We start from the raw sequence: 12,117 nt of genomic DNA, 5'->3' as shown, positions 1-12,117 counted from the left end.
TTTCTTCTCTTTTTTTTTCCCGAATTTATATTAGTTGTATTTTCATTATCATGATTTGTACCAAGACCTTTTCACTATACGAATATTTACTGTAATGATTCTTGTTGATTTGTTGCGGAAGTCATAAATCTTGTTACGTGAGATTTCTATTGTGCTATGTAATACAAATTTATGGTTAGTTTGATAGTTTTAAAAACTTATGGGTATAAATCATATTTCTTAAAAAAATGAAATATGTTTCTCAAATTCTATGGCCAAACACATGGTAAAATTTCACCCAAATTTTCATCCAAATAATATTTACCAAAAATATTTGAATATCTATGGGCAAACGCTAGCTTAATATTACTAATATCTGTTCTTTCATGGTTATGAACAACTTTGTGCTTCAAGAATGTACTCCTGAATACTGGAGAATCAAAAGATGATTTTTTTTTATTTATTTTTTATATTTGTCCAATTGAGGCCAAAGCTAAAAGCTCAGATTCCTCGAGACCTGTTGCTGGACTGAAGCGACACCCTTCATTCCCATACCTTGATACTGCATCTTTAAATTTCTTTATCTGCATATATCCAATTAGAAAATACACTTCACGGGACAAATCAAAGATTGTTTTACAAAAACTTACTGTTGCATTAGTACAGCTGAAGCTACAAACTTTGCCTTGTGCACCCTTGTAGAATCTGAACAAGGGCAAGACAGGTATATGAAGAACATTGCACATGCTTTTCAGTTCTTCATAGTTTACTTTTAGGAATATGGCATTGGGATTTGATTCAGCTAACTCACACATCTGCAAACATCAAGTAACAACAGTGATGTTATTAACAGGTGTCAGAATTTGCATTCAGAATTGCTGTGGTGTGTGATTCAGCTTGGGCACGCCGCACGCCTCAACTAATTTTATAGGTATCTACCAACAAAAAATATCAGGTAATTCTATCAACCAAGACTACGACAGCTTGCAAAAAACTAATACCTTGATCATTTTGGTACCATACCTTAGGATGTAAAGTCTTGCAACCTCCACAATCAGGAGAGTAGAAGTCAATTATGACTAATCTATCACCAGCCTTCAACAATGAATCAACAAGTTGTTGTGCTGAATTGATCTCTACCATGTTGGGTTTAAGTGTCTTCTCCCACCATCCCTGACCACTTTCAACACAAATTTCTTCTTGTGCCTGAAACATTAGGCAAAACACTTACTGATTCCTTAATCTCAAAAGTGAAAACTCAAAAAAAGAAGGGAGAAATACAAGAATGAAACATAAAAAGCACCTGTATATGGTCTGATACATTCAATGATTTGCCGAGAAATTCTCTAGATGCAAATTTCCATTTGAATAGCAATGATGAGCAGACCCTTTGGCTCTGGAATTGAAACAGGGGCCAGAAACAGAGAAACCACTGCTCAATGAACTTGCCATTGACACTAAAAAAAATTAGTTCTAGGAGTTGTTAGACTTATAGTACTATCTAACAGTTAATTACCTTAACTTTGGGATAAAGAATCAACTTTTTTTTCCAATAGAAAGAGAGAGATTTAGGGGGACGCAACTGCAGATTGGTGTTTTCTTCCGTAAATTAATGGAAGAAGAAACAATCCCACATTTTTAATACTAAAAAAAGGCAAAAATATTCAGATTTCAGGCTCTTTTTGACCAGGAAAGAAGGAAGGCCAATGAAAACTGTGTTACTCTTCCTTTTAAAGCTGAGGAGCAATCAAGTGAAAGGATTCAACTCATACACGCATATATTGGATTTAAACTTATTTGAACGTACATTTTTTTTGACATATACATGTATGTTTTCTTAAAATATAAGATTTATAATCTTGATAACAAAATAAGTTATTTACAATCGCTGAAAAATGATTTGATGGACCAACAAGAGTTGTGATGGAGTGAGTGGTAAATACTTTATCCTTAACCAAAGGTGCGTAATTGAATGAATATTTTTTGTATTTTTGTCAAGTTTTAGATGATTAAAACAAATGATGAGATGCAAAGAATCCAAAAAATGGGAATATGCCAAACAGTGTTATATTATTATGAGTTTTAGGCATGTTTGGCTGTTAGTTTATTCACTGTGTAGTAGACTTTGTCTCTTTTATTATTTGGATAAGAATTCCACTAACTATTTACCATTTTCATCGATGCAAACATCTTGATGCCACCATGCATGTTTCTTATTTTCATTCAACTCAGTAATTAAAGATGACTTTTTATTATTACTTTATTACAGAAGTATATATACTACTATTAATATCTTTAATTTGTGATATGGGAAAAACATGACAACATAAAGGGTCCACTTCCGCTACGCAGATTTGATTTTGTAACTTTCTACAATTTTACGTCTTTCTACGAGATATTCTACGAGATAAATTGTTATTAGTGCTTGTAAAAAATATAAAAAGGTCATTTTTTTTATATTCAATTTGCAAGTGGTCTTTGATTATTTTTTTTTAAAAAAAATGTTTGTGTTTCTTCCTGATATCAGAGGTAGGGTTATGGTGAATATTTGGATTTATTTCTTAATCCTTTTTGAAGGGTTAAAGGGTCTGTTATCTAAAATCTTATATAAGTGAAATATGTTTGATTATTAGCTCATGGTTTTGTTCCTTTTGGAGCACTTCTTTTGTTTGCCCATGTTTTGTAACACTGAACAGTTGATGCTTTTGATTCTTAATAAATATACGACAATTGAATAATATCTGGCCCATTAGCTCAGTTGGTTAGAGCGTCGTGCTAATAACGCGAAGGTCGCAGGTTCGAGACCTGCATGGGCCATTTCTTTTTTATCTTATCCAGCAAATATCGTTTTTTTTGGGTGAAATTTTTTTATTTTTTTTGTAAAAAAGATGCAAACATAAAAAGTATTATAAGTCATTATAATTGATAACTTAAAATGTTTAAAAGACCTACGAAAAACTTATAATCAAAGATAAACTTATTTCGATTAGACCTAGTCATAAAAATTATACTGAAGAATCTAATCAAACACTTAGTTAGCTGGATCATTGAATATTGTTTGACTAGACAGAAAACGCAATCACATGTATATAAATATGAACTGTATCGTATAAAATCACAATCTAAAATCGTACATGTTACATTCGTTTCAACACTTTTTTTTTTGGAGAAGAAGCCTTCCAAGAATCTTTCCACGAAGTTTATGAAATTGGAGAAGGAACGAAAGAGGACCATCAAAAGTATAATATGTTCTGGATACATTAGAAATGGTTAATCCATACTGCATCAAGTTCAAATTCTTGAATTTTCCTCTCTGTTTTATAAGGTATCAATTATAAGTAGTAGCAAATCTATCATATACCAATTTTGATTCTTCCGTTTCAGTTTGTTTGTGTTGTTTTGATTTAATATGCAATTTAAGAAATTAATTATTATACTTGTAATATTTCTAATAGTAGTGTATTTCAACACTAACATGATATCATTGCTTCATTAATTGAACCAAACATATATTCAAATAATTGAGCTTTTTTTCCTTCAGTGGGTGAGAGTGCTACGCTGTTCTATTGTCCACTTCACAAAAAAGTAATTTTTAAAGAATTTAAGCATAAGATATTAAGATTCATATCTAAAAGCAATAGATTTAACTGTTTTCTCTTACCATTAACATTTGCACTTAATAGCTTAGTGAAATTTGTCAATTACTTACTTAATCATTAAACGACAAATATAATCTTAGGTGTTTAGTTTGTTGATTATCTGAACTTCACGTTATTGATAAGAGTTCGATTTCACTCTCCTTCTCCCACCTCGTCAATTTTCTTTTAATTTAGGTGTCAATAAATAATGGAAAACTTACATAAATATACTATAATAATAAACTATTTACCATTTATAGCAATAATATATCTTTTTCACTTGATCACTTTTAATTCATTCATAATTCAAGTTTAATTCATATTACAAAGAATAATTTTTTACTCACATATAATACAAATTTTAATGATAAATAATTAATTTATCAAACATTTTAATTCACTTATAATACAATGTGTCAAATTTTTACCAAACAAACATAATATATTTTTAAAAACAATTATAATTTATATATAATTCATATATATTGCATACATAATTTACTTTTAATACATATGACAAATTTAATATAGTATTACTATAAATAATAATAAATAAAAAATATTACTAAAATGTAATTATTTATTAAAATGTATCAATTTATATAATTTTTCCATAAATAATTGGAACGTGCTTATAGTCAACATAACTCACTAACCTTAGGATCATGAGAATTGTGAAGCTGGCACTTTTGTATCCATTGGTTAAAAGAGAGAGTTATAATTAATCGCAGTTACATATTATAAGTAAGCCACGTACCTAATAAAACATATAATATGATCTCCTAATCATATAAAAATGATGTGCAATATAGTCTTAGACCTCAACAAAATATATATTCACCATCAAAAAAGCTTAGCATCAATAAGAAGACAAAACACACTACTCAATCACCATCTTATAGTGATAGTTGGCTAGTGCACCAAAATATAGACTATAGTTGTGTATTTGCACATTTTATTCTATCTCCACGTGATAAGAATAAGATCTACGTACATTCTATTCATTCAGGCTCCCTATTTATAAAAATACACTGAATTTTCTATTTATACTATTAATTTTTTTATTAAAATTTAATCTATTTATAATCAAATATCGTCGTAATTTAAATCTGAATGTGTATAAGTTGCGTGAGGTTCTTAAATTCTTCATTGGCTGTGGCGGCACTAAAGTTTTTCTTTTTTATCTTCATTGAGATGCCTTTTTGTACTCTGATCCTACGAGCTATAGTTTGACTATTTAAACTACTTTAAATGGAGTATCAAAAGAGGTTACATTTCCCTTTTAAAGGTAAACTTTGACATTTGTCCCTCCCATAATTGGTTTTCTAGTATATACATTTATTATATTTATACTCAAAAGAAAAGAGTTTACTTTTTTTATACACCTATAGATTATTTTGAAAATGGAAAAAGTCGTTTTTATAAGATTACCGTTTCTTTTTACTTATCTATTGTATATTATAATAAATTTTTATTATGTTTTGTCCGCTTCAATGTGTCAATAGAAAGATATATAGGTGACGGTATCAGTAGCGGTGACGGTGACAGTAACGGTAACGACAAGGATGCTGATGTCGAAAAAATATGTGGTGATTGATGATAGTTGGCAGTGGTGTTAATTGAGATGGTAGAGTTGATTGATAGTAGGAATTAATTTACCGTAGAGGTGATAGTAATGGGAGATGGAGGTGGCAATAACGATGATGGTAATTGATATAATTATAATGACGAATGCGGTAAATATACATAGTAATTAATAGTGATGATCGTGATGGCAAAGGTGGTCGGAACTTGACGATGGTAGTAGGTGGTCTACAATGGGTGTGGTGATTATGATGATAGATGTGGTTAATGAAGGTGGTCGGCTAATGATTGTTGATAGAGTGATAGTGAATATTATCCCACACGAAAATATCACTTATTCAAGATTATAATGATAAAAATCTATGAAGAGTTGAAGACCAATTAAGTGTATAAATCTTAATGAGAACAAATGCACTTAATAGGACATCTATTAAGTATAAATAAATGAGGCTTATACTTTTAACATATAAATAAGGATAAAAAAGTTAAACATCTCTCATAGTTAATTAATAGTAATATTTTTTAAGAGTCGTGTAAATAAAAAACATAATAAATATTTTGAGATTGATGAAGTATATAGAGATATAGACATTTTACACAAAATCAATTTGCATTGTAAAGCTGGAATTTTCTTAGTATTGTGCAACAATTAGGTATCTTTCTAGCATAATAAATGGAATAAAGTGTTCTCTATCACATTTTTTTTCTGTTTCATAAGCTTCAAAAGTGATTATATAATTGGTGCATGCATAATAAGAAATTCATTAATTCTTTTATAAATTTTTTTTCTTAATTTTGCTTTTGGAAATTAACATAACGGATTTCAAATTCTCATTTTCTTTTAAAGCAAATGGCCAACTTGCACAAACTTAGGGTGGGTAAAGGTAGGTATGTTAAAGTACATGTATATTAATCATTTATGGGTCATTTTGTGCATAATCCAAGTTAAAGAATTTAAATGTTTACCTCAATTTAGATTGCATATGGACGCTAAATTAACCTATACAAAACTTATCAAAACATCCTTCGTAATAATTCAGTTAGTTTAGAGGGTGGTCATTCACACGAATGATCCTGAAATCAATCCTTCTTAAAGCCTCCTGAGTCGAATCTGTCGTAAGAAAATTTTGGACTTAGAAATATCATTATGGTAAAGGTACTTACTAGAACAATTTTAATTTGTTTGTCATTTATTTGCAAGTAATAGTAAAAGTGGCCCAAAAGTACTATGAGCATAAGTCCCACATGAAATATAGCTACACTCATCTTTTAAACAACCCCCACCACAACAAAGTATATTTATAAAGACAAAGATGACTTCAATACTTATCTTTTTTTTGCATCTACATAAAGACAATTAATCAAGTTGAGTCCAAAAGAGTATCTTCAATTATCTGAACTTCCTAGACCCATATTGTAACCATATGACTTCCCATAAATTTAGCTTACATTTAGCTAAATGATAATTAACTTTCTAACTAATACATATACTTGATAATATAAAGTAGGAGTGATAAATTTGTCCAAACCATTTAAATTTGGCCGCATTAATGAATAACTATTCATATATTTTAATTTTCCAACATAAATTGACCAATAAGAAAACTTATCAAAAGAATTTTACAAAAATATTTTTTAATATGTTATATATAAATATATAATAACGAAAGAAATTAATAGTTAATTAAAAAAAAATCATAAAAATACAAACAACAAAATTATAAATTTGATCAGTTCAAATTGAAATATGAACCATTATTTTTGTTCATTTTGACTCAATCCGTTTTTAGTTCAAGTATTCTGTGACCAGCCCATTTATAACCCATTTTGACCAAGAAAATTTTTAATTAACAACAAATTGAATTTTATGAAATTTGAATTATAGAAAAATGAAATTTGAGCGTTAAATAAATTGAATTTAAATTTAACAATATTTTTTTAAAAAAAAATTGAATTTAACCAAATCGAGATGTATAGTCTATAGACTTCTGCCTTCGCCCCTAATCGAGCATCAAAGTGATAGTGAAGTTCCTTTGGGCTTAGATAATTAGAGTATAGAGCCTTGAGATGGGTCTATTTCTACGTACAAATAATATTTCCAATTAAAAGTGTGACAGACTTTAAATAACTTTAAAAACTTATTGACAAATTTTATATTTGATATGGCAAGAGTGGACTTGGCTAAATTGAAAGCTAACAGCATGAAGATTCTGCGCAATGCTGGTCTGCACAAATTAAGTTGTGTTTATTAGAATTGTCACATTCACTTTGATTAATCACATTTAATATCTATTTTCAGTTACATCATGTATAGCCTTAATTTTGTATGTATTATATGAAGATACATAGTCCTTTTCACACATACCTTCAAGTATTTTGTATATACTTGTAAGTTTTTTTTTTTTTATTTTTAATTTTAATTTTTCATTTACTGGCTGATATACTTATTAAAACTCGATTACATACAAATTCAACATTATATGTAGGGTTTATTCTGGGACAATGCTCCCAATAATATTTTTTTATACATAGAACTCGACTTTTGATCTTTACCCAATAGTATTTTTAGTGTTTATACATGATGTCAGTGTATGTGATATAATTTTAATTTTTTGGCTTAATGAAAGTAAATTTGGGAAAATAAGATAGTAGATACATATTTATAGCTCTCTTAATTGCTTTTTAACAGCTTAATATTAAGTCACGTTGGATGGTTCTGGTATACAGTTGGAACCACCATGAAAACAACATTTTTAGCCTTCACATAGCTGTTCACACTGCAAGAAAAAGAAAACTATTCACACTGTGGAAGTTCCAAACACAAATTAATATGATACTAAGTAACTACATTTCAACCCAAAAATAAAAAAATACGACAATTTTAAAGTCAATATACTAACAAAACTAAAACGTATCCCATTAGTATAATGATCCCTCTATTAACACGTATTCTTTATAATAATATTTCACTAAACATTTCGTTGTAGTAATTAAAATATAACGAAACAAATCAATAACAATACTATCACAATAGAAAAATTTAACTATATGTACTAGCTACATGGTTCTTTTTTTCATCCAATGTGACATACTTTAAACTAAATTTGTATACTTGCATTCAAACATGCGGTACAACGATAAAGGTCTCAAATTCAAATCTTAATTAGATAATAATTTGTTTTCATCTATCCAAACTTACAAATACCCCCATTAAATTAATTAGTCAATTGACTTTGAATACCATAGTTATAAAATAAAAAGTAGTAGTAACTATATAATCTTATATAAATATGAACATATAATAAAAATGACAAAAGCAGTTGAAAATTGTTACATGCATAGTTTTAACTTTTAGGGATGAGTTGTATTTGGTCAAATTATACATTTTGTATCATAGTTAGGAAGAGTTAAAGAGAAGAAGACCTAAACTACCTCCCCCCCCACCCACCCCACCATAGTTATAAGTTCCTTTAACTTCACGTATCTATCTCACACAAAAAACTCTATTTATGGCCTTGTATTCTTGTTACTTCTTTTTTTCAATCTTTCAGGTTAGTTCCCATGGATTCTCTCTATCCTTAATTTTTCCATCTTCTCCATTCTTGATTTACTATTTTAGCTCCTGGTTTTCTTATACTTGTTTGGCCAAAAAAAAAAAAAACAATTTTTGTCACTTTATTTCAAAGCCAGCTGGTGACTCATGAAAAAATTCTAGTGTATAATTAAGTTTTTTGCATAAATTGTAGTGATGGAGAATTATTCAGGAGTTGTTAAGGATGATGATCAAATGGAGTTACCACCTGGATTTCGATTCCATCCAACTGATGAAGAATTGATCACTCATTATTTGTCTAACAAAGTTGTGGATACTGATTTCGTTGCTATTGCTATTGGTGATGTTGATTTGAACAAAGTTGAACCTTGGGATCTTCCATGTAAGTTTTTTTTTTTCATTTTTTTTTATGAAGCGAGATTCATATAGCCGACCTCAGCTTGATTTTTTGTTGTTGTGTTTGAATGTAGGGAAGGCGAAAATGGGGGAAAAAGAATGGTATTTTTTCTGTGTGAGAGACAAGAAGTATCCAACAGGGCTGAGAACAAACAGGGCGACTGCTGCAGGGTATTGGAAAGCTACTGGAAAAGACAGAGAGATTTACAGGGGAAAATCATTGATCGGTATGAAGAAAACTCTGGTTTTCTACAAAGGGAGAGCTCCAAAAGGTGAAAAGACAAATTGGGTTATTCATGAATTTAGATTAGAAGGAAAATTGTCTCTTCAAAATCTGCCAAAGACAGCAAAGGTACACATAATCAACATTCAAGCAGATAACGTCTGCGTACATTCTGTTCTCTATATGTTTATCGTTGTGTTTTTAATCAAGATTCCTTTTTCTTTTTTGGTGTTTTGTAGAATGAATGGGTGATTTGCAGAGTGTTCCAAAAGAGCAGTGGTGGAAAGAAAATCCACATTTCAGGGCTTTTGAAACTGAATTCTAATGAAAATGAAATGGGGAATTCATTTCTGCCACCATTGGCAGATTCTGCTACTGCTACTGCTTCGAAATCCAGCCACGTGCACTGCTTCTCCAATTTTCTCACTGCTCAAAACAACTGTTTCCCTCTTCTGTCAAATCCAATGGATAGTTACCCTACAACTTCTCTTGTTCCAAATACATTTTCTTGTAACCAAATAGCCCCATTCACTACTAATAATCCAGCTTCATTTGGGGTTCAAGATCCTTCAATTCTTCTAAGGACTTCACTTGACAGTTATGGTCTGAATTTCAAGAAAGAGGACATTTTTAATGTACCCCAAGAAACAGGGGTACTTAGCACTGACATGAATACTGAAATCACATCAGTGGTATCAAATCTTGAAATGAAAAGAAGGTTTCTTGAAGATCAGGTGCCATCAGCAGGTATGGTTGGATTACAGGGTCTTGATTGTCTCTGGAGTTGCTGAATTATCTTGAAACAAGAATGCCAAATAAGTCGAAAAACCCAAAAAAAAAAAAAAGAAAAAAAAAAGAGCAGGGAAGAGGTACAGCTTTAGTTATTGCAGACAGTATTATATAGCTTATGGCACCAGGGTTGTTGCACTGATGGTGTAAAGATTCGTCTATACTGTCAGTGAATATAAGTTAAATCTATCGCATAAAATACTATTAGTATGTTAATGTTTTGTTGCTTTTTGTTTATCTAGTTGCTTCTTCTGGGCAACTTATTAGATGGTGATGTTGAAGTTGTATAAATAGTACTGAATGGTGTAAGCATGAAACTGTGGGAGATCAAAAGTTGGTGACTGTGATCTTTTCACTGTTGTTTTTTTCTATGGAAAAACTAAACTCTCTTCCATCTCTACTATTTGTGTTTAGTTATATGTCATGATTCAAAAATAATATCTCATATACTAATTGTGCTTCGATCCTTTTATTAATGGTTGTTTGATTGATAAACAATGTAAGATAGTGTGTATAATAAGTCCTTCTGATCGAGTCCTTTTCTGGATCCTGTGCATAACAGAAGCTTTAGTGCACCTAGCTACCTTTTTTGTCGATTGGTGACGAAGCACATTTAAGAATATTGCCCTTTTAATCTTGGCATTATTTGATAGTATTTCCCAAAGAAATTTTCCTCATATAAGTAATAGTAAAATCAGGTAATATTCCTCTTTTGATAATAAAAAAAAAGGGAGAGAAAATTAAAGGTACACTCATATTCTTCGTAATGTTCTAAAAGGGTCACTTCAATTAATCTCATTTCCCTTTATTCCTAAACACAACAAAAATTTTCAAGTCAACCTCATCCTAATCAACCAAACTATATTTTGTCAAAAATGTATTTCTTTCTTCAAAATTGAATCGAAATCGATAATTTAAACTGAAAAAAAATTATTGGTTTTTGCGTTTTGATAACGATCTGATTTATTTATTATCAGATTATTGATTTTTAACGGTTTTAAATTTCTTCTTAACGGGTTAATTGATAACGCGATAATATGTTTGATAATTATATTTAAACCATTTTGTATATAAAGTCCTTGACTTAGAGTTTGATTTTCTACTTTTATTTCTGATTGTCCCGAACTCTTGGTTATTCTATCACGTAAAAGTGTTTGTTTTTAAGAAAGATGTAACTTGTGAGCTCATGTGCATCGTTCATTTGGTTAGTCACCTTGTTTTTAAGTGATTTTCAATATTTTTTTAAGTCTTGACGGTTAAATGATAACCGAACCGATAACGATCAATAACCGATAAGTCAATATCTTCTTAATGGTTCTATAACGATTTAACATCTCTATAAACTAATAATCAATAAGTCAAACCGATAAACTTCAAAATCGAACCATATCAATCGAAATGCAACCATTTTAATTTGTTTTTTTTTTTTAAAGTAAAGCTTTAGTTTTAATTTTTTACGCAATATATTTAAGTTCACTCTATTAAGAGATATAATATACTTTATATATATTCAATTTGAAATAATAAAATTTATTTTAATGACTAGTCAAATTAAAATTGGACAAATAAATTGAAACGAGGAAAGTGTTATATATCCACTTCGATATGAGGTGTGATTTGTCGTTTTTTTAATCCTTCTCTTTGTGATAGTCAAAAGACTTTCAAGTATTTTACATGTCATATAGTAATATTTTCCACACAAGAAAAAATGGTTGTGGACGTTTTGTTATTTTAATGTATAGAAAAAAAAGAGGAAAACAACTTTTGTTTCATAAAGTTTTTTATTATGATCATTTGCTCCCACTAAGCATGGAACAAAGCAAGTTACAAAAATATATGTGTGATTATAACTAAAAGTATATCAAATTAATTGGAAAGATAAATTAACTAATATCACCACCTATCTCATACTTCATCAAATTTATACCCAAATAAATATTTTTTTAATATATGTT

The 12,117-nt window shown here is 29.6% G+C and overlaps 2 protein-coding genes and 1 non-coding gene across 3 annotated transcripts; 2 read left to right on the top strand and 1 right to left on the bottom strand.

Annotated features, from left to right (window-relative positions):
• Nucleotides 1-332: 332 nt before the first annotated feature.
• Nucleotides 333-2,331, bottom strand: LOC107022457 (thioredoxin-like 1-2, chloroplastic). The gene is given in 5 exon segments (XM_027917474.1): nucleotides 333-563; nucleotides 630-794; nucleotides 1,003-1,185; nucleotides 1,283-1,332; nucleotides 1,335-2,331. Coding segments are annotated over 5 exon segments (612 nt in total). The 5' UTR covers nucleotides 1,432-2,331; the 3' UTR covers nucleotides 333-446.
• A 391-nt stretch (nucleotides 2,332-2,722) lies between these two features.
• On the top strand, nucleotides 2,723-2,796 carry TRNAI-AAU. Its single transcript has one exon. It is a non-coding gene; the product is annotated as a tRNA-Ile (tRNA).
• A 5,860-nt stretch (nucleotides 2,797-8,656) lies between these two features.
• On the top strand, nucleotides 8,657-10,562 carry LOC107021868 (NAC domain-containing protein 92-like). The gene is made up of 4 exons (XM_015222587.2): nucleotides 8,657-8,752; nucleotides 8,948-9,136; nucleotides 9,225-9,502; nucleotides 9,613-10,562. The coding sequence occupies exons 2-4, from the start codon at nucleotides 8,950-8,952 to the stop codon at nucleotides 10,162-10,164; spliced, it is 1,017 nt and encodes a 338-aa protein (XP_015078073.1). The 5' UTR covers nucleotides 8,657-8,752; nucleotides 8,948-8,949; the 3' UTR covers nucleotides 10,165-10,562.
• The last annotated feature ends 1,555 nt before the right edge of the window (nucleotides 10,563-12,117 follow it).

Source organism: Solanum pennellii, chromosome 6, assembly GCF_001406875.1.
Source record: "Solanum pennellii chromosome 6, SPENNV200".
NCBI lineage: Eukaryota > Viridiplantae > Streptophyta > Magnoliopsida > Solanales > Solanaceae > Solanum > Solanum pennellii.
This window is presented reverse-complemented; position numbering and strand designations above follow the sequence as displayed.

Coding starts and splice junctions, on each gene's coding strand:
- LOC107021868 (XM_015222587.2), top strand. CDS start 8,950: ATGGAGAATTATTCAGGAGTTGTTAAGGATGATGATCAAATGGAGTTA. Junction 9,137..9,224: donor TGAACCTTGGGATCTTCCAT/GTAAGTTTTTTT, acceptor GTTTGAATGTAG/GGAAGGCGAAAATGGGGGAA. Junction 9,503..9,612: donor ATCTGCCAAAGACAGCAAAG/GTACACATAATC, acceptor GGTGTTTTGTAG/AATGAATGGGTGATTTGCAG.